The sequence below is a fragment of the Anas acuta genome, chromosome 1 (genome assembly GCF_963932015.1).
Source record: "Anas acuta chromosome 1, bAnaAcu1.1, whole genome shotgun sequence".
NCBI classification, from domain to species: Eukaryota; Metazoa; Chordata; class Aves; order Anseriformes; family Anatidae; genus Anas; species Anas acuta.
Genome location: NC_088979.1, coordinates 170,239,139 through 170,263,062, shown reverse-complemented (window position 1 = coordinate 170,263,062; position 23,924 = coordinate 170,239,139). Strand labels below are relative to the sequence as shown.

General features: G+C 38.2%; 1 protein-coding gene across 4 annotated transcripts in view; it reads left to right on the top strand.

Moving 5' to 3' along the window:
* Nucleotides 1-23,924, top strand: part of USP15 (ubiquitin specific peptidase 15) — a 72,118-nt gene that overhangs the window by 38,940 nt on the left and 9,254 nt on the right. For 3 of the 4 annotated variants that reach the window (XR_011091957.1, XM_068669330.1, XM_068669333.1), the window contains 5 exons: nucleotides 2,672-2,755; nucleotides 11,517-11,661; nucleotides 21,555-21,728; nucleotides 22,074-22,232; nucleotides 22,910-23,134. Coding sequence is in view for 3 of the 4 variants with exons in the window: in XM_068669330.1 (XP_068525431.1) it covers nucleotides 2,672-2,755; nucleotides 11,517-11,661; nucleotides 21,555-21,728; nucleotides 22,074-22,232; nucleotides 22,910-23,134 (787 nt within the window). In the remaining variant the exon portion in view is untranslated. The remainder of the gene's footprint in view (nucleotides 1-2,671; nucleotides 2,756-11,516; nucleotides 11,662-21,554; nucleotides 21,729-22,073; nucleotides 22,233-22,909; nucleotides 23,135-23,924) is intronic. The other variant, XM_068669332.1, reaches the window with a different exon arrangement.

Sequence of the window (23,924 nt, the reverse complement as noted above, 5' to 3'; positions counted from 1 at the left end):
GAAGTCCATACAACTTGCAACATATTAAATTATCCTTGAAACTTCAGCATAATATTAAGTATTTGCTGATCACATACAATTTTCATAACATAATTTAACTAGCAATGATACAGATAAGAAAATTATGTAGGATACTTTTAGACTCAATAACAGAGTCCAATTTTTGTATAGTTGATTACAAGAAACTAAAGCACATACCACTGTTGAAGCAGAGGTTAAATACATGTGAGCAGTCAATCTGATGGAATGATTTTTACATCAAGCATTGAAATATTTAGAGACTTGAAAATTACTTTGGAGCTCTTGCTTTATTTCTTGCTTTATATTACAAATATTTTTATCATATACATAACTTCTATATTCTGATGTCAAAAAGCCCTCAATAAATACAAATAGTGCAGTAATGCAAATAATGCCACTTCAGTCACAGAAAATGTAGGGTTTATTTTATATCTAAATGCAGGAAAGAGTTATTGCACTAACTTTAATCATTTAATCTAGTATATTTGGAATGAATTTTTTATTTTTACCAGAAACATTGATTACTAAGTATACAGTTGAGAAATTCTGAACTTAAGAGGAAACATTTTTTTTCCGCTTCCTTTTCCTGAGACTTTTGCTTACCATTTTATGTACTGGCTCATATATATTCTTTAGGCATCTTTGGTGGTAGTTGAATACCACAGTAACACTAATATACATGTATATTGAATTTTGCACACTCCTAAAAAAATATATACTTTGTCTTAGAACCTTGTATTTAAAACAGAATTGAATTTTTGTAGTATGCTTGGTGGCTCATTTTTGCTTAGGAAATTCCTAGGTTGTTGCAGGGTTGGTTTTTGTTTGTTTGTTTTTCAGTAATGTGTACTTTTGTCATTCTTTTTGTATAATGTTAAAGAAAGGAAGGTAGGGCAGTACTTTCAGCTGTAGTGCTTAGTGTCCTTTTGAGGTTTTTTGTTATTCTTGTTTTCATCTTTTTAGTGAATGGGGGGATTTCTGCCAATATTCTTGTCAAGTTTTCTGACAAGTATTAAAATCTATTAAAAGTTCTTAAGAGCTATGAATGAATTCCGCTCATCTTTGTGCAATGTAAGCAGCTGTAAGCAAATAGAAAGGCTGCACACCTCAGGGTTGTAGAATCTCTTACTGTTTTACATGTCATGGCTTCATATTTGATAACAAATGCTGAGTTTTAACTAGGTATTTTATCATTCTGGCAGAGCATTACAGCAAGGAGTAAAACAACTGTCATTTTCTCTAAGAAACAAATTATTTTTAGTTTTTGGCTGGAAACCAGATTTTTATTTGTGCAATTTATTCTGGTTTCTTTGAACAATTAGACAACAATTATTATGCATCAAGTTTTGAACTTTTAAACAATATTGAATTAGAATTTGGCTTAAATTGCAGAAAAGGCTTCAAATTTGTTCTGAAAATTCAGGTTTCCATTCAAAATGACTTGGTTCAAATAGCTTCTTTAAAATAACGAACGTGCATAATTTAACTTTTGTCTTGAATTCAAATAGGGCTAAACTGACTTCAGATTTTTATCTTGTGGACATAGTCTGTGTATTTTACTTCTTTGAAGATAATGCTCAAAGGATTTAGATTGATAATGGAAATCTACAGGAAAGCTTTTAAGTAACATTTTTCTTCATGTGGTAATAGAGCTTTTCTTTTGGAAGAGGTTTATTAATAAAAAGTTTAAAATAAATGTGAAAATGTACTTGGAAAAATTCCCTGTGTAAATATGTCTATCTCCTTGCAGTGCTTAGTGCTTCAAATGTGCTTAAAATATCCTGAGCATGCAGAATTTCTTGTCTTAATGTTGTGAGATGTATTTCAAAGCTTTCCAAGGACAGCTGGAGCTTTATCCAACCCAGCTGGAGTTGCACAGGGCCCACAAAAAAAAAAAAAAATGCATGAAGATGCCTAAAAAACATTGAGCCTTTTCCATGGTTTTCTGTAAGATCTAGAAAAGGAAAAAAACAGCAGAAAAAGTCAGCAACGTTGCTGTGTATTGTATTTAATTGTTAAATTAAGGGGTTTTTTTATGATTGAAATATTCAGTATTCTTATAGTTAAGAAAAAATTATTTAACCAGTGGGGATGAGCGTTGATGATACTACTTTTAGCTAAAGAGCTTTCAAGGTTTGCTTAATATTCCACATAATATCCTGGGCTTCTTTTAACAATGTTGATAGGGCAAATTTAATGAAATGGTTTCATGCTGCTGTTAAACTAACCTTGGAATATGTGTCTTAAGCATTTTGATGTAACGTCTCAACATCCATTTATGGTTAAATGAAAAATCCATAATTTTTTTTATGTTGGAAGCCTTGCATTCTAGGTTGTAGAATATCAGAATATCTGTTGTCTTACTGTAAACTGAAAACATTTTTTTAGCACAGAGGTCTGTGATTTTTGTTTGCTTTTTGTTTTAATAGCACTGTTTCTTCAACATAATATGAAACTGTGAAGCTTTTTAAGTTTTAGAAAATGGTTTCTGAGAGATGTATATTGAGTATTTTTAGTGCTTTGCCCATTTTTAAAAAAAAATATTTCTTTTCCATGCTTGTTTATATGCACTGTTCTTTTGTTAGCTTGCTTTCAAGGTTTTTAATATCTCAGCATTTTTATCTAATTTACCATTTTCATATTTTTAAAGGTCCCCAGGTGCATCCAATTTTTCAACTTTACCAAAGATCTCTCCATCTCTATCAAATAATTATAACAACATGAACAACAGAAAGTAAGCAAATATATCTTAAAACCTTTATTTAATTGAATCACCTTAGTGTGATATAAACAGATTTCCATGTTACCTAGCTTAAGAATTTTGATTTGTTTGGACAGTATTTGGATTATGAATTGTTACTGGTCACTGTTTTGCAGTGTAGGTGTTGTAAAGCATGATAGCAGGAAACAAAACTCAATTAAAATGTTTGGTAACTCTTAGCCCTCAGATGCTAAATATAATGCTGAGCACTGTAAGAAAATATATAAAGACTTTATTTAGATTTTTATCATTCCAAAATACATTATTATACGGTCTAGTTTTAGATGGGGAACAAAAAAAGTATGAACTGCTTATAGTTGTGATGATAAGGTTTTCCCTTATTTATTGATTCTAAATTGTTATAGCAGGATGTATGATGGTACACGTTGATTTGAGACCACGGTGGCTGAATTGTTTTAGCTGTAATGGTTGTCATAGTAATTATTGTCACAGTAATTATAGCCATTGATTAACTATCAGCAGCATAAATTCTGTGTCTTAGTGCTAGGAGACTTCAGAGATCTGTTTGCAGTTGACGTGCTTAAGTATTGCAATGTACAGAAGCTTAGCAAAAGAGACTTCTCACTTTTAAAAGTTTTCTCCTTTCTGTGACAAAGTAGAAATTTTGTAAGGATTGTGATAAAAATCTAAAAGAAGAGCTTTCATAATCCAGTGGCCAACCTTGTGTGCATTTTTTTATATGTGGCAACTGTAAAAAGTTGGTGAATATAGAAAAACATGGAATTATTTCACTTTAACAGATACTTGATAGAGCATCTTTCAAATACTTGACGCCAGAAAGCACTCATCTCTAATGTAAGCTGGGGGAAATTAAAGAGGCTTATTCTTACCATACCTTCAAAATGAAAATATTTTTCCAATCATGCATTATGTGATCAAACATGAAGATGTTAAGTATTAAAAAGGTGATATAAATATTAAATATTTAATTAAATATTAAATACAGTATCTTCCAGTTAAATACTGCATTTATGAGAAGTGATTTTTCATAAGGGGTGACATGTCACTTGTGTTTCTACCAATTCTGAGAAGCCCCAAGTCTCAGTTTGAAATCCATGTAATTAACTGCAGTCTGTTGTACTCTGTGTGAGTGTGTAGTAAATAAAAAGTATATGGTACCTATTGTTGTCTGAAAAAAACATTCGACTAGAGCTGAGCCTCTAGCTGAGAACTGAACTCTCTCCCCCATTGCATATGCAAAAGATAGTTGTAATGCCAAAAGCGAAGCTCAGCAGTCACTATTTCTTAGTGAGGTCCCATTTTAAATTGTCAGCATTTTTTTCTTTATTTATATTTAGCATCTCTCTAGTGATGCTTTAGTTATTTCTAGGAAGCAGGTTTGAAACCTGTTGCCAGCTCTTGCAGCTTTTAAAGACAGTTTCCCCACTTGCTTTAGCTGATTTTAATTTTTGGTTTCTTTTGAAGCCAAAATGGGAGCTGTGGTTGTGGTTTTTGGTTGTGGTTTTGTTTTTATTTTTTAATTTGAAGATCTTCAACAGAAATACATGTTTAAAAGGAAGTGATATAAAATTGAGATTTGATGAGGTATTGGTTATTTGAAGTGCCTTAAATATAACATCAGAAAACTTAAATTAGAATAGGTGTGTGTGCTCCGTAGTGTTAGGAAACACCAGCCATTTTTCTGCTGTAACGCAAACCACTGTATATCTGACAGTTACGTAAAGCAGATACTCAATTCAGAAGCATGTATTTTTCCTTGTAATGAAATAATCTATTTATGATGAATTAAAAAAAAATAAAATCCACAGATTTACAATTTGCTAAAATAGATAATACATGAAAATCTGTAGTAGAACTTCTGTCAGAATACATATTCAAGACAGACCAGGTCAGTAATAGAGAAGTCATCTATTAATATGCTATGTACTGTTACATGAAGAATTTTTGTCTTCAAAAAGTACATGTATTTAATTATATAATTCTGGGTTAAGAGCAGCAGTTTTCTCCTATTTTCTACTCTTCTCCCAAATACCTCCTTTTCTAAAAAAGTACTTTTCCTTTAATTTATGCTATCATCTTTTCATTGCTTTCTTAAATAACTACTTAGGTCAGTGTTGCCCAGAATTTATTTTCATGTTTATGCCTTGATTGTCTTTTACATTTCACATTATCTTCAAAACAAAAGCAAAATAAGGCATTTGTGGCTTTCTAGGATCCATTGGCACCTCTATTTGGATATAAGACATTGTGACTCTAAGAAAATACCAGCATTTGTTTTTGAAGATAATTTTAGCTGACACAGCTGATCTGTGAGGCAGAAAAAGCAAACAGCAGGGTATGCGTAGCAATAGAGATGATAGTACTTTACAAGTCTGTTATTGCAGTCATTATAGAGTGGCCATGTTAATAACATCTTGTTAACACTCTGAAAAGTATTATGTTTCTTTATATGGTATGCATTTCTATAAAGTAGAATATAGCACAAGGTTTTGGTTTGGTTGTTTGTTTTGTTTTGTTTTAAATTACTGATCATAGACTCAAAGAATGGTTTGGGTCCAAAGGGACCTTAAAGCCCACGCAGCTCCAACCCCCTGCCATGGCAGGGACACCTCCCACCAGCCCAGGTTGCCCAAAGCCCCATCCAGCCTGGCCTTGAGCACCTCCAGGGATGGGGCAGCCACAGCTGCTCTGGGCAGCCTGTGCCAGGGCCTCACCACCCTCTGAGTGAAGAATTTCCTCCTAACATCTAATCCAAATCTTTCCTCTTTTAGGTTAAAGCTGTTAACCCCTTGTCCTGTCACTATGCTTCCTGATAGAGTCCCTCTCCAGCTTTCTCATAGACCCCCTTTAGGTGCAGGAAGGCCACTGTAAGGTCTCCCTGGAACCTTCTCCAGGCTGTGAACAACCCCAACTCCCTCAGGCTGTCTTCATAGGAAATGTGCTCCAGCCCTTTGATCATCTTTGTGGCCCTCCTCTGGACTCACTCCAACAGGCCCATGGCCTTCTAATGCTGGGGGCCTCAGAGCTGTATGCAGTATTCTAGGTGGGAAAGTATAAATTTAAAGATGTATAAATGTTAATTGCATATCATCCGTGGAAACACTTTCTTCTTGTAGCACCTGACATGCAAGCAAATAGTATGGGGAACATGATGTTCGTAACTATAGGTGAGAATGCTACCTTTTATCATCTTTCTCCAGATGATAATGAAAAATATGAAAGACAGTAGTAGTATTTGCATAGTGACATGCACTTCTGCTGCTTCAGGCATCTCCAAAAACTGATAGAACCTAGCTATGCATTTGTTAAAGTGTCTGGTCACAAAAAAACATTGGCAATACGTTAAAATGGTTGAAATATTATAGGGCTCTGTAAGTACTCCAAACTTTTCATCTTCTGAGTTCATTCTTGCTACTCACATTTTTTTTGGAGCACTGCACTGTCAAATTGTGTCATTTCCAAAGCTAGCGATGCTGTTCCAAACTTTTCTGTAGTAAAGCTACACTTCACAGAACTCCAGCTATACAATGGGTGCTCTGCATTACTGTGTCGTAATCTAAAGTTTTCTGGGAGGTTTAAAGGCGGTGTATAAAAGTAGTTTCAACTCAAAATGTATAAGCTTACAGATAGGTTTCTCAATGATATTTTATCACCATTTTCACTACTCTAAGAATTCTGGCTAACTGTTCAGGGGTCTAAGATTCCACCTCCAGGTCTTGCTTTTTTGAGCAGCGATTTCTTTTAAGAGCCATCAGGATTTTCTTTCCATTCTTGCCCTTACTTGATTGCCCCCATTCTTGTACTACCCCTTCGCTTTTCCATGCATTATTCCTTCATTACAGGCAGCTTTCTAAAGGTTTGTCAGGAAAAGAAAACGTGGGGTCAAATTATGAGAAGTTACTTTTTCAAGGGCATTTCTGTTTGAATAGTTGATGTAGGCTTGCCTCGCATCTTTACTTGTTTTCCATTCTTAGCCGTTTACTAATGGCTGTTATTAATGCTGGGTTTTTTTGTCCAGTCTTAAAGGAATGAAAAGAAATACAATGTAGTTTAAACAAAAATAACTTCTAGAAAAAGTGAAGTTTACAGACTATAAAAGCTATAAAGAGAAATCTCCTAGTCTCCTGCACATAGTAGGCACTGAATTTTCCTTGATGTGTTTTGATGAAATATCTCTGAAACCTGACAGTTTCTGCATGTGTATGGTATTTAACTCAAAAAGAAAAGGGATTTATGGGCTTCCTGCTATCCTCTACAGTCCATTGATGCCCATTATGATTGTCAGACTAATTCCTAAATCAGGTAGTACAGTTATTTCACGAGTTAAAGGATTATTAATCAAGAATCAGGTGCCTTTTGAGAAGAAGAGCTCTATCTCAGTCAGGAGATGTGAATGTTTGATGCAGGAAGCCTGGGGTGCATTGGAAAGCCTGGTGGCCTAACACTGTAGGGTTGCATGCAATAATCAGATGGGTTCCTGTGGCCTTTAGGCTGCAGCCTATGCTGGGAAGACTTTCCAGAACATTTGCGATATCAATAAGGTCACTGGAATGCCAGTATTTGTGGTGGCAGAATAAAAGTCCTGCTATTTGCAGGTGATTCCCTTTTATCCTTATTTTCAGTGCTGTTTAGTGCTGTTTCTGCTACACCTGCTGCATGCACGCATCCTCCAAGCTTTGCTAGTCCAATGCAGGAACTGGTGCTAGCAGGGGAGATGCAAGATCTTTGATGTGAAGGGGGCATGAATATTTAAAGAATCTCTCTGAAGTCTGCAAAAGCTTTATGATGACCAAAGTGTTGATGACCAAAAGTTTTCTGATTGACCCAGAACTGATTTCCAAGTTGTGAAGCCTGTTATGAAGGAGGTGGGCCAAAACTTTGTCCTACTGGTGACAGCCCTAGTATCAGCTTGGGAAGGTGTGTGGCACTGCCTGAGAGCTGTGGCAAGACACGTAGATGAGCTCTTTATAGAAAACCACGGTGATGTGTGTGAATCAGGCAAAATGTCTGGCTCCTGGTCCCCAAGGCTGGGGAGAGCCCCAGAAGGGTGCTGGTGGCTTGTTTCTTGTCTGATCAAGGTGGGGATGCTCTCCAGGATGAGTTCAGTCGCACTCAGATGTCCAGTTGGAGGGAGAGAAGTTTTTAGTTCCTCATTATCCTGCCTCTTTTGCTCCCATTTAAAATGAAATCCAGTTGGGTGTTTCACTGTGGCTCTTGTTGCCCTAGCACAAGACCAACCTTGCTTGCTTGGTCTTTCCTACTGAGGGCACAAGGCTGCTGATCAAACACCCTGACTGCTGTTCCTGTTACGAAGGAGGATGAGGAGTATCTAAGGTCTCCCACCAGAGGACCCTACTTTCAGCTGAAGCTCCTAACCCCCCTGGTGAATCCAGCATATGATTTATAAACGGGTATCCTGTGGGGCACAGGGATAAGACACTAGTAATCCAACTGGGAGTGCGGAGAGGGAAGTCATTAGACATGCACTCACATTGTACTCTACAATACAGTGTGTTGTTTGTAAAGGACGTGTTCGATTCTAACTCCAACTTCATGTTTCTTCTCCCTCTTGAGGAATGCTGATGTCCTATCTTTATTCCTCACTTGTGATTTGTAAGGACTTAACAAGTTTAAGTGACCAAACACCACAGACGTCCTGCAGCCTCACCTGCAAGATGTCCCAGCAGTAAAGAACTTGCCGATTCTCAGGGGTTGCATGAGTGCTTTTTTCCCATCCATCCCCCAGCCCTTGTGCGAGAGGTGGCATCCCTTCCTCACAGAGCCTCAACGAAGAGCACAAGACAGGAGCCGGCTTCCTTTGAGCTGCTGCGCTGGGGTGACAGGAGGAGTCCCCAGGGTCCACCATGCACCTTTAACATTTGTGAAAATAGACTGAGGGGTGAAAATAGTAGCGTGTAAGTGATTATGGGTGGCTAATTTCTTATATTAGGGGTGAGTTTCTATATCTGAATAATTGGTAACAGACATGGAGAAGGATGAGGTACTCAACAGCTTCTTTGCCTCAGTTGCGCTGGTAGGCGGGCTTCCCAAGTCTTTCATTTCCCTGAACCTGTAGATGGAGGCTGGGGGATCAAAGTCCCACCCGCTGTAAGTGAAGAGCAGGTTTGAGACCACCTGATGCATCTAAACAGGTACAAGTCTATGGGAGCTGATGACATGAATCCCAGGGTCCTGAGGGAACTGGCTGAGGTAGCTGCCAAGCCTCTCCCCATCATAGTGGAGAAGTCCTGACATTCAGGCAATGTCCCTGGAGACTGGAAATAGGGAAACACCATGCCCCTACTCTTCAACACTTAAAACAAAAAATTGAACAAAGAGCACTACTCTTCAATAATTAAAACAATTAGGAGACATTTTTTCTCAGAAAGAGCAGTCAGGCATTGGAACAGGTTGCCCAGGGAAGTGGTCGAGTCACTGTCCCAGGGGTGTTCAAGGAAAGGTTGGACATGGTGCTTAGGGACATGCTTTAGGGTGACATGGGTGACATTAGTGGTAGGGGTAAGGTTGGATCAGATGATCGTGGAGGTCTTTTCCAACCTTAATTTTTCTATGATTTTTCTGTGACTTTATTTGTCCCCTGAGAAGAAAAATAAATGAATACACCTGACTCAAGGGATGAATATGGTAACCATATTCTCTAAAATCCTAAAATGTACTTCTGTGGGCCAGTACAGAATATGAGAGAGGCATGGCTTTCCATTTTATGTGACCACTGGTAGTTTATATTTCTTACAGCAGACCAACACCGGGGATCCGTCTGCATTACAATTATCTTAAATTACAATATCATGATGTTACTCGGCTAATTTAGGGAAATCTTTCACATGAATGCACTATAACCAAAAGACACCCGTTGCATTTCATAGCTTCTGTTTATTACCCCTACTAAAGCTCCTAAAGTTCTCAGAGAGGTGTCTCCTGATAACCATGTGAAATGCATGCTCTTTGAGTCATATGCAGAAAGCAGTAGCAAGCAAGCAGGGGTGAGAGCAGAGGTTAATGCGTACCCTGCATGTGTGCAGCTTGTGAGGAGCGCGTTCCTTTTGCACCAGTGACCAGACTGTGCTTTTTCTTCCTGGGGGAACAGAGGCTGCCAGCTTAAGGGAGTTGGGGTTGGTTGCAGTAGTTGGGCTGCAGTTACCAAGGGGAGACAAGGTAATTTTCCCTGGATGAACCCAGGTCTGATGATGGGGAAGGGCTGACCACAGAAACATGCTTGAAAAGGGTAAAGGGGCCCTGGAGTTCAGAAAATCTCTCTCTAAACTGGGATGAAGGACAGAAGTCTTACATTGAACAGGCAAATCTAGCTTTACAGGGGTTTTGCATGGAGGATGGCCAGTAAACAAAATGCCATTTAGCCAGTTTTGGGGCAAGACAGACAGTGAAGAAAATGGTTAAGTATTGAAAAGGGAGGTATAGATATATACGGATTAGAAAGTTAACTATTAAATAGAAATGGTCAGATGTAAAAGTTTGGGAACGATGTCTCTGGGGAGTAGTAGAGCTATAAACTACACAGATTTGTGAGGCCATCAAAATATGAGGCAAATTTCTTCCCCTTCTGTTTGAAATTTTCAATAAATCTTGTGATTAAAACAAAACAACTCTTGTTTGTGAGAAGTGAGTAATTATCCACTGTGGGGACAGCTGGAATGCAGGTGGATGTAAAGTGTGTTACACTATGAGAGGAATAATGGCTGGAGTATATACCAAGGGAAACTGCTGCATCCTCAGACTTCTAAAATTATAAATCTCAATTATTTATCAAGATTGATTATTTGCACTGCGTATTTTTCCTTGTCATCCTTAAGAGTTAGCTTTCAGATTTATTTTTTTTTTGCATTTCTTCTAATGTGAACAACGCTCAGTGACTGCAGAAATGCTCTCGATCTTTAGCCAAAGCCATCAGGCAGATTCAAGTATGGTCAGTGCCTGAAATTGTTTAAGAAAGAGTTTAACCTTTCTGTTTGTTTTTAAACATCTGTGATATTGCAGAGCATCCTCTTACAAGAGTCTTCTGCTTTTCTAGTGTTCTCCAATATGTTTACTTCACTTCTTGGGGGGTTCTTCTGTATTTAGTATTTGCATGATTTCACCTGGAAGCAAATTGCTTTGAATCTTGTTGTTTTATCTAATTCAGTCCAGTTTTTCCAAGTAGACACATCATAGAGATCAATAAGGAAGTTGTTACAAGGCACTTTGTGCATTCTTTTACCTCTCAAGGCTTTCCTGCATTTGCATGCTGGATTGTGCAGCCCTAGCATGGAAGCTATTTATAGACCGCCTGATGCAGTGAAGCAGCTATGCCACAGTGGCCTTGGAAATCTCAGCTCTCACCTGTAACTCTGCATTCACATTCCCACTGTCCTCGCTCTCTTGCAGTAGCAGGATGCAAAAGAGACATAAATGATTGATTGCTGCTGGTGGTGTCTAAAGTCTGAGTGTGTTAAATTTGATGGAACGAAGAAAAGAGTAAGCTGTGAAGCTGCTCCAGTCAAAAAGGGGTAGGGATGTAATAATTGCAGTTATTGCAGTACATTAGATTTTGGCTGTTTGCAGAGGTGGCTTTTAAACTGAAATTAATGTTATTACCAGTGTTAAACATTTTGTAAAATCCTTTCTTTTTCACAGAAGTTGTTTTAAAATTTGTCATCATTTGATGTACTTGTATGTGTGGAAGTACTATAGAGTACATGTTTACATTTTTAAAAGATGTCTTGTTTTTTTACAGTGTGAAAAATTCAAACTATTGTCTCCCATCATATACTGCTTATAAGAATTATGATTATTCAGAGCCAGGAAGACACAATGAACAACCAGGCCTATGTGGCCTGAGTAACTTGGGGAATACATGTTTCATGAATTCAGCAATTCAGGTATGTACTTTGGAATAAAATGAGCTTGTCTTATTATTTGGAAACAAATATTTTGTTATATTTTGCCATATTTGGAAACTAACATTAAAAGACTCCATTCAGAAGCAGGATAGGATTAATACTGAGAAATAATACAACTGTATTGGTGTATTGGGAAAATTGATTTATGTAGCTGCGTTCATTGTTTCCCATGTTTCTTGCAGTGGAGAAAGTCGTCACTGTCAGAAAGAGATTTGACCAGCGTTTTAGATGAATGAACATTTAAGTGGGATTTATTGATTTTGTAATGATTGCCATGCAGACGTGTTTTGAAAAATACTTTTTCATTTTGAAATGTGCATGTGTATTGGTTGTAGGGCTAAAGTGTCAAAAAGTAGATGACCAGTGGATTACTAGGCCTTAATTTCTAATCAATTGTTATAGACTTCTAGTGCACAGGTTAACATGCAGAGAACCTTCAAATATATTTCCGCATCACCCTTGTCCTTTGAATAGTTACGATGTCATAGATGAGATATTTTACAGGAATTTAAAAGCTAGTTTCTTTGCTATGGTTGCAATAGAAATATTAGTATACCTGTACTCCTACCGGGACAGGAAAGAAAAAAGTGAAATGACTACAATTCTTTTAAGTGGAAGCTGCAGTAGGACAATCACAGAATGGTTTGGGTCCAAAGGGACCTTAAAGTCCACCCAGTTCCAACCCCCTGCCATGGGCAGGGACACCTCCCACCAGACCAGGTTGCCCAAAGCCCCATCCAGCCTGGCCTTGAACACTTCCAAGAATGAGGCATCCACAGCTTCTGGGAAACCTGTTCCAGTGCCTTACCACCCTCAATAGTGAAGAATTTCTTCCTTATTTCTAGTCTAAATCTGCCCTTATTTAGTATAAAAACATTACCCCTTGCCTTGTCGCCATACTAAGGAGTCTCTGCCCATCTTACCTGTAGGCCCCCTTTTAAAGGAAGTTTTCTATGAGGTCTCCCCAGTGCCTTCTCTTCTCTAAATTAAATTCATTAATGATTAGAAGGACCTAATAATTTCTTTCTGTTTAATTCTGGAACTCATGTTTTTGTCACCAAAGCAGTCTTAGGTCAAAAAACTGTGAAGTGTACTTAAGTTCTCTTTCATAGTTTTTCCTATTGAGTGTAAAGATCCTGGGTCTTTACCAAGGATACTTCAGATTTAATCTCAGTAACCATCACAGAGATTCCTGGCTTACATTGAATTTCTTCTTTATCCTGTTCAGGAAAGTAGTAGTTTCAGATACGTTTATAATCTAAGTTTATGAAGTTGCTGAAATTTGTTCAGAGAAGGAAATGTTCCAGAGATGCATAGCCTATGAAGGTTTTCTATCCTTTTTTTGGGTATATAAAATCAAAGAATAATTTGGCTTTGAAGGGATCTCAGAATGATCATAGGTACAGTCTTCTGCATGCATCCATTCAGCATGCATCTGCATGTAGTCCTGTCACTGTGTACCTCTGAGAAGTGTCTGGCTCCACATTGTTCACAGCCTCCACGGAGGTCCCCCACAGAGGGACCTCCACGGTTTATATAAATGTGCTGAAAAGCAGCTCATGAAGTTCAGCAAGGAGAAGTGTGAAGTCCTGCATGTGGGCAGGAAAAGCCCCAGACATCAGTAATTGTTTGGGGCTACACTTGTCAATGTGTATAAATACCTGAAGGGAGGATGCAGAGAAGTCAGAACCAGTGGTGCCCAGTGCTGAGACAAGAGGCAGTGGGAACAAACTGGAAAACAGGAGGTTCTGTCTAAACATCAGAAAGCACTTATTTACTGTGCAAGTGACTGAGCACTGGCACAGGCTGCCCAGAGAGGCTGTAGAGCCTCCTCCTTGGAGCTCTTCAAAAGCCACCTGGAAGTGGTCCTGGGCAGCCTGCTCTGGGTGTCCTTGCAGGGTATTGGACCAGATGAGCTCTAGAGGTACCTGCCAACCTCAACCCTTCTGTGATTCTATGAATAAAATTCTATATGTAACCTCTCTTGATTATTGAATTGCATCATCATACTACTTACTTTAAAGTAAAAAATTAAGAATATGTTTTTGTGTCTAGTGAGTGAGCCAGAATCAACTTAGAGGCTTCAGAATATTCTTAGTACGTAGCAAAACATTTTTTTAATGAAAGTTTACTTCTCTATCAGGCTAGACTGATTAAAAACAAAGCTAATTTTGATTGTAATTTGAATTTGTATACATGTAGATATAAAAACTTTGAGGTGCGAATGATTAGCATGGGTTGTTGTGCTTAGGTATCTTATTCAGCTTATTACACTTTACATCAGCATCCCACTGTGTTAACAGGATTTCGAAAATACGTTCTGATGTTTACATTCCAAAACAAGCCAGCCTTCGTTGCTTTTCAGTTCTATCCAAAGAATTGAGTGTTTAAATAAGAATTATAAGAAACTGTAGTGTAAGTGAATAAACAGAATTTTGCTGATTCACAAGACAGTGCCATGGTAAGAAAATTAAAAGGACTCGTGTTTTTTGAGCAATGCAGCTTTTAGTTTGGCTTGCTACCATTCATTTGTCCTTGGCAGTACATTTATTTCAAATGCATTACTCGGCAGCTTTCTTTGCAAGGAAGTGTGACGTATCTTTCAGCTCTATCTACTATATCTCTCAAGGAAAGGATTTTTCAGAGTTTAATGTTATCCAAGAAATCCATGAAAATGCTTTTTATTGGGAGTATGACATGTTATTAACACGCTGCAGTTTCATACACTGCAAAGTCTGCTGTCTTTTTCCTTTTGCAACCACTTAAATTTTGCATTTTTTCCAATTATGTTTTCAGTTACACAGAAACCGTAGATTTTCCCGTGTTAATTTGCCATTACTTCTATCTTCTACTGTTAATGGGTTAACATTTGTTTATTCAGGCTAAAGGTATTTAGTGCTTGCTTAGTAATGTGTAATGCCTATGGCCAAAGCACTGTGAACACATTTGATCTTGGAAGCAAAGAGGGGATGGGCTCAAAGAGGGGGTGTGTTGATTGGAAACGAGGGAATTGTGCTTGGGAATATTGGATGCTGTAGTCTTTGATCTGGATGATGGAGTGTGCTGTATTTGTTGAGATGTGATACAAAACCGGTAGTAGAGGCTGACACACCAGATGGGTGTGCTGCCATTCAGAGGGATGGAGAAATGGGCAGACAGGAGCCTCCTCAAGTTTCATACAAGGAAATGCAAAGTCATGCATGTGGCAAGGAATAACCTCGGCACCAGTACATGCTGAGAGAGGAACGGAGGCCCACCATCTGGAAAGCAGCTTGGCAGGGAAGCACCTAGGGTCCTGTTTAACAAAAATCCAAGCATGAGCCAGCAATGTGCCCTTGGGGCAAAGGAGCCCACTGACCTCCTGTGCTGTATTAGGAGGAGCACTGCCAGGAGGTCGAGGGAGGTGAGCCTTGTCCTCTTCTCAGCACTTTGCCCTGACGAGACACACCTGGAGTGCTGGCTTCAGTTCTGGGCTCCCCAGTACAGGAGAGACCTGGGCATACTGGAGCAATTGAAAGGTGACAAAAGATGATTAAGGAACTGGTTAACTCTGTCATTAAATAGTTTCATAGAATCATAGAATATCCTGAGTTGGAAGGGACCCTGAAGGATCATCAAGTCCAACTCTTGACACCGCACAGGTCTACCCAAGTTCAGACCATGTGACTAAGTGCACAGTCCAATCTCTTCTTAAATTCAGACAGGCTCGGTGCAGTGACCACTTCCCTGGGGAGCCTGTTCCAGTGTGCAACCACCCTCTCTGTGAAGAACCCCCTCCTGATGTCAAGCCTAAATTTCCCCTGCCTCAGCTTAACCCCGTTCCCACGGGTCCTGTCACTGGTGTTAATGGAGAAAAGGTCTCCTGCCTCTCGACACCCCCTTACGAGGAAGTTGTAGACTGATGTAGTTTGATGTAGAGTTTTAAGTGCTGGAATAATTTCCAGTTACATTCATGTATGTTCTGTTGCAAAACCTCTGTCTTGATCCCTTCCATTCAGTCGGCGCTGAAGTATATCCAGTGTAGCTTCCTTGAACAGAAACAGTTTATCCACTTCTGCTGATTCCCACTTTTTTCTGCTCTTCATTCTATCCACCCAGAACTGAGAATGTATTTTCTGAAGTATTGCTGTGCTGCCACCTGTGGATCTTTCCTAAGTATTGCTTTGCCCTATTGTGTGATAATAGCATTAAGATCTCAGTGGGTAAAGTTTTTTTTTCTTTTGATGTGAAAACCTGAGAATTCCCAGTTTGCATTTTGTGAAGCAAAAACAGGAGAAGAATTAAAGTATTTTTGTAAACAAAAACACTTTATATGTTTATATATTTATTTATTTTTGCCATCACTGTGATTATGCATACTTTTAAACAGCAGCTGTTGAGAATTTTGAAATGAAGTATTTCAGGAAATTTCTTTCTTCGGAAAGCTGAAAGGCATTCCTTCTAAGGTTGGTTCATAGAATGGGTTAGAAGGGACCTTAAAGATCACCTAGTTCCAAGCCCTGCCATAACCAAGGGCACCACCCACTAGATCAGGTTGCCCAAAGCCCCATCCAACCTGGCCTTGAACACCTCCAGAGATAGGGCATCCACAGCTTCTCTGGACAGCCTGTTCCATTGCCTGACCACCTTACAAGTGGAGAGTTTCCTCTTAACCTCTAATCCTAAATCTCCTGTTTCAGTTTAAAACTGTTCCCCCTTGTCCTGTCTTTATCTCATTGAGGAAAAGAGTCGCTCTTTTTTATAAGCCTCCTATAAGTACTGAAAAGCCACAATGAGGTCACCCCAGAGCCTGCTCTTCTTTAGGCTGAACAGCCCCAGCTCTTTCAGCCTTTCTTCGTAGGAGAGGTGCTCCAGCCTTCTGATTATCAATGTTACAGCAATGATTTTATCCAAACAAAACAATGCTTTTCACCAAAACGTGAAATGAGTACGTTTTTATTGTTCTGTCTCAGTTGCCATAGGCATACAGACTCTGGGTTAAAGAGTGCATTAGCTGAATGTTTTTGTCACCACATCTGATACTAAGCTCTTCAGACAAAAGTAGGACAGACAGGTGTAAAGTAATTCACCTTTTCTTCTACAACTGGGATCTCTTTTTCAGTCAGTCAGCTCTTGGTCTCATATTAGGCAACTGAAATAGGAAATTTTAGTGTCCCTTGTGTAAAACTTGTATTAAGTAGGGCAGCTCAAGAAGCATGATACCTATATGAATACCCAACGTTTAGCTTAATTTCATGATCTCATTGTCTCCTCATTTCCACAGTTTACTGGCATAATAGGTAATTTGCTTTGAAGTTTTATTATCACTCCCATATAATATCCCCTCTGAGATGTGAATAAGTATTTCCTGGTTACCTTAGTATCATAGGATAATGCAGATAGGAAGGGACTTTAGGAGGACACTGGTGCAACCTCCAGCACAAAGGAAGGTCAGATTTGAGGTCAGAGTGTTACCAAAGGTTTTACCTGGTTGGGTTCTGAAAACCTCCAAGAAGGGAGGCTGCACAACTTCTCTGGGCAACTGGCTCCACTGTTTACTGTCCACATGGTGAAAACTTCTTACCTTACATTGAAAAAAGAGACACTGAGGATCTAAGCCCATTGCTTATTGTCCTCCCACTATTTAACACTGTGAGGAGCCTGGTTCCATCTTCGCGTTAGCCTCTCTGTAGGTACTGGGAGGTTGCTGTTGGGTCCCCCTGAAACAGTTTCTTCTCCAAGCTGAACAAGCCTTGATGCTTCAGCATCTCCCCACAGGGCAAGCGCTCTAGCCCCACTGACCGTCATGGTGGCTCTCTTTCTTCATACATTTTCCTTTTTTATCAGTTAAACAATCAGGTCCTTGCAAGTGTAAGAGTGTTCCAGTATTTAAGGTATGGTTTTAGAGCAGGATAGCTTGACTTTTTAGTTTCAACCCATGTGGAAGTTTGGACGGACATGGATGACAGGTAGAATCACTAACAAGATAATAGTTTAGTGTTGGAATTAAAGTATTCCAGTGAGACTACAGAAATAATATGCATTGGGCTTACATGGCAGGGTTTTGTTAGTGGTGGGCTGCAGGGCTGGCCTTTGTGAGAAGAGTCAATCAGTTGCCCCATGAAGGCATCATAGTAAGAGCCAGTTTCTGGCCAGTTTCTGCTGCATGTGGGCAGCCCCCGCAAGCTCAGGTTGGGAAGGACGGCATCCTGTGGGAGGGACCCCACAGGGAGCAAGGGCAGAGAGGGATTGTGAAGGAGTGGCAGAGATGAAGTGTAGAGACTTTACCACAGCCCCCATTCCCTGGTCCCCTGCGGTGCTGGGGAAGAGGAGGTAAAATAGGGTAGATGGGGGAAGGTGTTTTTAGTTCGCTTTTAGTTCTTCACTGCTCTAGCTTGTTAGTAAGAGGTAATAAATTACATTAGCCTCCTTGTGCTGAGTCTGTTTTGCCTGTGACAATAATTGTTGAACTGTCTTTATCTCAGGTTCTTTTCATCACATTTTCTCCCCCGTTCCTTTTGAGGAGGGGGAGTGAGAGAGCAATTGTGGTGGAGCTCAGCTGCCCGGCTGGGTAAAACCACCACAGTAAAGCACTAAAAATAATCTTTATTGTTCAGCTTCCTGTGCTTCTTAATGCTTCCCACACACTGCCAGTTACACCTGTGCTTTCTAAACAGCGGACTCTGTATGTCTTTATAAATTTTTAGCTCTCCTTTTTGACTCAGTAATTTAGAGTATTTATGGGCTGTTCCTGTGCACGTACATCAACAAGGAGCACAGTGTTGCATAATGCAGCTGATGCACAAAGTGCACAAAGCATTGTTTTGTCCAGTTGCATTGTTTGCTCTACATTTCTTAGAGGTTGATTATGATCCTCTCATACTGATGATGTAAGTAGTCGCTATCTGCAGGTTGTTCTGCTACAGATTTTTTTTTTTCCTTTTTCAAAGTAATTAATATGCAGTGTAGGACTCTTAATTCCAGTATTAACCTTTGTCATGTTGAAGGCTGATACTTCTTCTGTGGCTTGTCTTATAGTTGGTCATTGGTCTTGGAGTTTCTGCATTGTTGTATTCTTTTTTTTCCTGTGATCACCCAGCTCAAGTACTAGTTTGGGTTCAGAGAGTAAACACTTTACAGAAAAATTGTGGATTAAGTAAAGCTTATGGAGACTGGTGCCTGAAATTAAGTGCCATTCTGTTAACTTGTTAGCTCATAAAGTTTTCTGTAGTTCTACCATATTTGTTTAGCTATTGTTATTTTCTGTTATTCTTCATCCATTGTTATATATGCTAGTTTACCTATCTCCGTGTTTTTGAAACAAAAAAAATAGGCTGAACAGAGCGTGTAAATCTGGTGACTTCGCTGTCTAGTAGATTGCCTTGGTTGTAATAACTCCTTTTAATTGATGCTTTCTATAGGGCTTCCTTGATACCTACAATACATTACATCAAAGGGAGAAAATAAGAATATAGGCTTCCTTTCAAATTGGCTTCTGGATGCTTTGTTTCCCCTTCTGGGGTTAGTCATGACCATAAACAGGCCTCCTTTGCCAGCCTTTTCAAGAAGTAAACATGCTTGCAGTTATTTAGCTTTGTCAATGATGTTGATACGTTATGCATCAGTGGATATGTGGCCAACTGTATTAGTTCCTTTAGGAGTTACTCTTCTAAAACTTGTGGTATCTGAGATTGTAGATAAGATGGCAGTTCTCCATCTCAGAAATTACTGCATTCAGGTAGATATTTGTGCGTTCCAGTTCTTCTATTAATGCCAATTTATGTTGGAATGTGGAAGTAGTTACAAAGAAAAAGGGAAATGTACTATAGTAATCTTCCTGCCTTATATGTACAAATACAAATTAATATTCTGAGAAAGAGACAAAACTAATTTTTCAGGTGAAAAGTGGAAAAACATGTATTTGGTTTTTTTTTTTTTTTGGTGAAACAACAAACTGCCAGCACATTAAGTGCAGTGCTTTACTAAAAATATATAGAAAAAATTGCTATTTCTGCATTATTTAGTTCCTTGTTCTGGACATTCCTCACACTAAGTTGATCAGCTGAACTGATTTATCTCCTAAACCAGCCCAAAAGTAATCCAGACCAGAAGAAAAGTGAGGAGGAAAAATATTTTTTTGACAGGTTAGTGAGATAAATATGTTTATTGTGCAATCAGATGGCTATCAGAACCAGGAGAGGAGAATACCAGCAGGATTTGTTGTATCACTCAGATCGAACATGCAATTTTACGTGAGCTGTAGTTTATAGTTAGTTTAGCATGGTTTGCACTGTACTGTTTCCAGGTATCTGGCAGAACTTGGAAGTCAACTCGCTCATTCAGGTTGGTAGTAAAAATAATCTGTTGAAAGCTCTGACCAATTCTCTATGGCTTTGAGAGACCAAATGTTTCTCTAACGCTTAGCAGCGTGGATCAGTTCAAAACGGATGACATAGGTCTGTGACGTCAGGGGATCTTGGGATGACTACTAACAGGAATAAAACCGCTTTGCCATTTGGCAAGAGAGAAATGAGCTTTTGTCAATGCTCTGTCCTCAAGGGCCCATAACATAAGGATATTTTTTGTAATGTTCATGGGTTGTGAAAGCCTGAGGTGATGAGGGAAATAGAGGAAGGAGTGTGAAATGGCCATGAAACTTAGCTCTCTATAGCATACATCTGTTTTTTCTTTGAAATATTTCACAAGTGTAGCAGGCAAGAAACAGAATAACTTTTTTTGCCCTGCTTAATAAAGTTGTAATTCTTCCAGTCTCAATTGTTGTATCTTACACAGTAATGTATGTGAACTGAAATTTTTGTGTCCCCTCCTCCCCCCCCCCTTTTTTTTTTTTACAGAAAGGCAGGTGAAATATCTGATCTTTCTTAGAATCTTTAATAAAATAAAGAATGCAGAAAGCTTAATAACATGTGATGAAAAAGCTAAGTTAAATCTATAATGCTGAGGCATTTCTGAGTGATAGAAACATTGTTTGTGGTGTGTTTTTTTTTTTTTCAAAATGCAAGGAGTAGTGCACACAAATTCAAATTCAGTGGTTTCCTAAAATTGTAAATGATAGTGCAGTGATTACATCCTGTTATTTCTAAGTGCTGACAGAAAATGGGAACTGGTACAGAGGATAAATGATTATCTCAGTCTAAACTAAGGCCCTTGCTTTCCTCGAGGTACTTTTAGCAAAGAACAGCTTCACAAAATTTAAAAGAACGTTTCACAAAACATAAAAAAAAACATAGGAAGGGCTGCGCTAATTCTGATCAAGAGTCGGGTCCATTCAGCATAGTTGACTGTTCTCAACAGCATCCATAGGCAGATGCCTAGGAGGAGAAGGAATTAGGCAAACATCCTCACATTCACTTCCTTCCTATCCCTGCTAAAAAGTGTTTCCAACAATTTCCAGCTCACTTTTTTTCTGAATATTGTGTATTTTGATTTAAAAAGCCCCACTGGCAGTCTTTTCCAAGTACTCTTATTGTCTCTGACACCTCGTAACTTTGTGCATTTATAACATCTTTCAGCAAGGAGTTTCATAATACTGTTATTCATTTGTCAAGAACCACCTTCTGTTTGTTTTGAACCTGGATAGAAATTGTTGTCACACTTTGCTTGGTTGCTTTACTGTATATAATAAATTCTAACATAAAGCTTTCAAGAAACATCATCCATACATGACTTGTGATGATAGCCATAGCCAGTCTTGGTTTAAAATCATTATTTCGGTGGGGAGGGAACAAAGAAAAAAATAATAATTTTTTACTTGCTGGCACTAAGCATTACAGTTCAAAGTACTTTTTACGACTACTTTAGCAAACTTCAAGCATTGTATTTTTTTTTGAACTAATAAAGTCATTCTAAAGATTCTGTACTTCTATTTACAGTGTCTGAGCAACACACCTCCTCTTACAGAATATTTTCTCAATGACAAGTACCAAGAAGAGTTGAATTTTGACAATCCTTTGGGAATGCGAGGTGAAATAGCAAAATCTTATGCAGAGCTCATCAAGCAAATGTGGTCAGGAAAATACAGTTATGTTACCCCAAGAGCATTTAAGGTTAGTATGGAATTGAACCTGAATGGAAAACGTTAGGTTTGTTTCTGTAATTTAAGCATGCAAAACTTACAAAAATATGCAATAATAAGAATTTGAAGCAATATTCAACTGTGTATTGTCCATTCATATATTTAAATATATATCCAAGTTTCTTTTTAACAACCAGTTAATGGTATCATTTGTCATTGTGGTTTGGTCCTTGTAAATTAGTTTTGATTTCCTGTTTCCATTGAAAAGCTTATCTTCTTAATGTTTTGTTTTTTCAACTTTATGCTGTAGCATCTCATAAGTAGCTGTTCTGTATAATAATTAAGATGCTAGAAGTATTCCTGGTTTTCTTTTTAGACACAAGTGGGACGATTTGCACCACAATTTTCTGGTTATCAGCAACAGGATTGTCAAGAACTACTGGCTTTTCTCTTGGATGGCTTACATGAGGATTTGAATCGAATTAGGAAAAAGCCTTATATTCAGTTAAAAGATGCAGATGGCAGACCAGACAAGGTAGTATTTTTGGTGCTGGACTTCTTGGTTTTAGTCAAAGCTATAAGTTGCAAGATACTTTTGCGTAAGTGTGCGCGGAAGGGTTGGGACATTGATGAGGAGTTGCTTTTTCTGGAAGAGACTTCAGAAAATAAGCCAAGACCTTTACGTGGAAATCTTACTCAAGTATATACGTACACTTCTGTTTCATTTGAAGAGACATGAGAGAGGTTTTAAATGTTTTTTGTTCAATTCAGTGCTGAGTTCAGTTGGAAAAACAATTTCCATTCTATTGTTCCTTTATTTTTATCTCTGTAGTATGCACTGTTCCGTCTTTAACACCCTTAGTTCAGGGAAACTCCTCTAGCATTGAGCTACAAACATACAAGTTATTTCTCTTGTAGTATGAGGAACTACAGATGGGATTTTTAGTTTTATGTTCTTTTGTCCGGCCCCAAGCCTCTTGAACTCTCTCTCAGGATTTGTGATGCCCAAAACTGAAAGGATCTCTCTCCTAGGAAAAGCATATGTCATTTAAACTGTGATCTTGGTAGTAGTAACATACGTTACAGAGCCCTTTGGAGTAAGATTTCAATGCCTTGGTGGTAACTGAGAATGTTCTACCAATATCATTATTAGTAATTCTTACTATTCATTTGCTACTGCATATCATAACCCAAGATGTGTTTTATTTACAGGTAGTTGCTGAAGAAGCCTGGGAAAACCATTTAAAAAGAAATGATTCCATCATTGTAGATATATTTCATGGCCTTTTTAAATCCACCCTAGTCTGTCCTGAATGTGCTAAGATTTCTGTAACTTTTGATCCATTTTGTTATTTGACGCTTCCATTACCCATGAAAAAAGAACGCACTTTGGAAGTTTATTTAGTTAGAATGGATCCACTAGCTAAGCCTATGCAGGTAAGCCTCTTTATGTATGAAATGTCTGATTCATGCAGCATTAACAGTGAAACTAAGCTCCTTTATATTGCTAGAATTTACAAGTACAATAAGCAAATCCAACAAATTATTGGTTTTCTGGCATATGTTCTGAAATGCCACTTAGAATATCTGAGGAAGACTATAAATATGTTCTTATATTTCTGTCCATTCTAAGGAAGATACTGGTAATTTATTTATGGCTGTGTTAATATGGTTTCTTAATCTTTAAAATACATGTTTTCTTCACTTTTGATTTTAATGTTGCTATAATGGATGTATAAGTTTTGAAATATATATATACATAGACTTAATCCAGACTTAATTCCTGAGTTTATTAGCCTCAAAAGAAAAATATCAGAGGACTGGTAATGTGATTAAAAAAAAAAAAAAAAAAGAGTTAGGTTGTCCCATACTGTCTTAATAGTCAAAATATGCTTTGACTTAACTGTCAAAGGAAAAATTTTTAGATGAGATTTCTTAATAAAATAATTTCCGTTGCCTTATTTTTTTTGAAGGATAGTATTGCACACCTAAGAATGGCATGAAAAAATGTACATAGAGTAATGGTAACAAAATAATAATTAAATGGTTTTGGCTGTAAGGAAGGATACATGAAATAAAATAATACACATTTTAGGCAGACTTTCAAAAATGCTTTAGTGTTCTCAAAGGCAATATGAGTTAGGAAAATCAAAGGTAAAGGAGCAGATATTAACTAATGGGAGATGAGTCTGCCAGCAATTCAATAAGTCATGAGAACAGGATATAT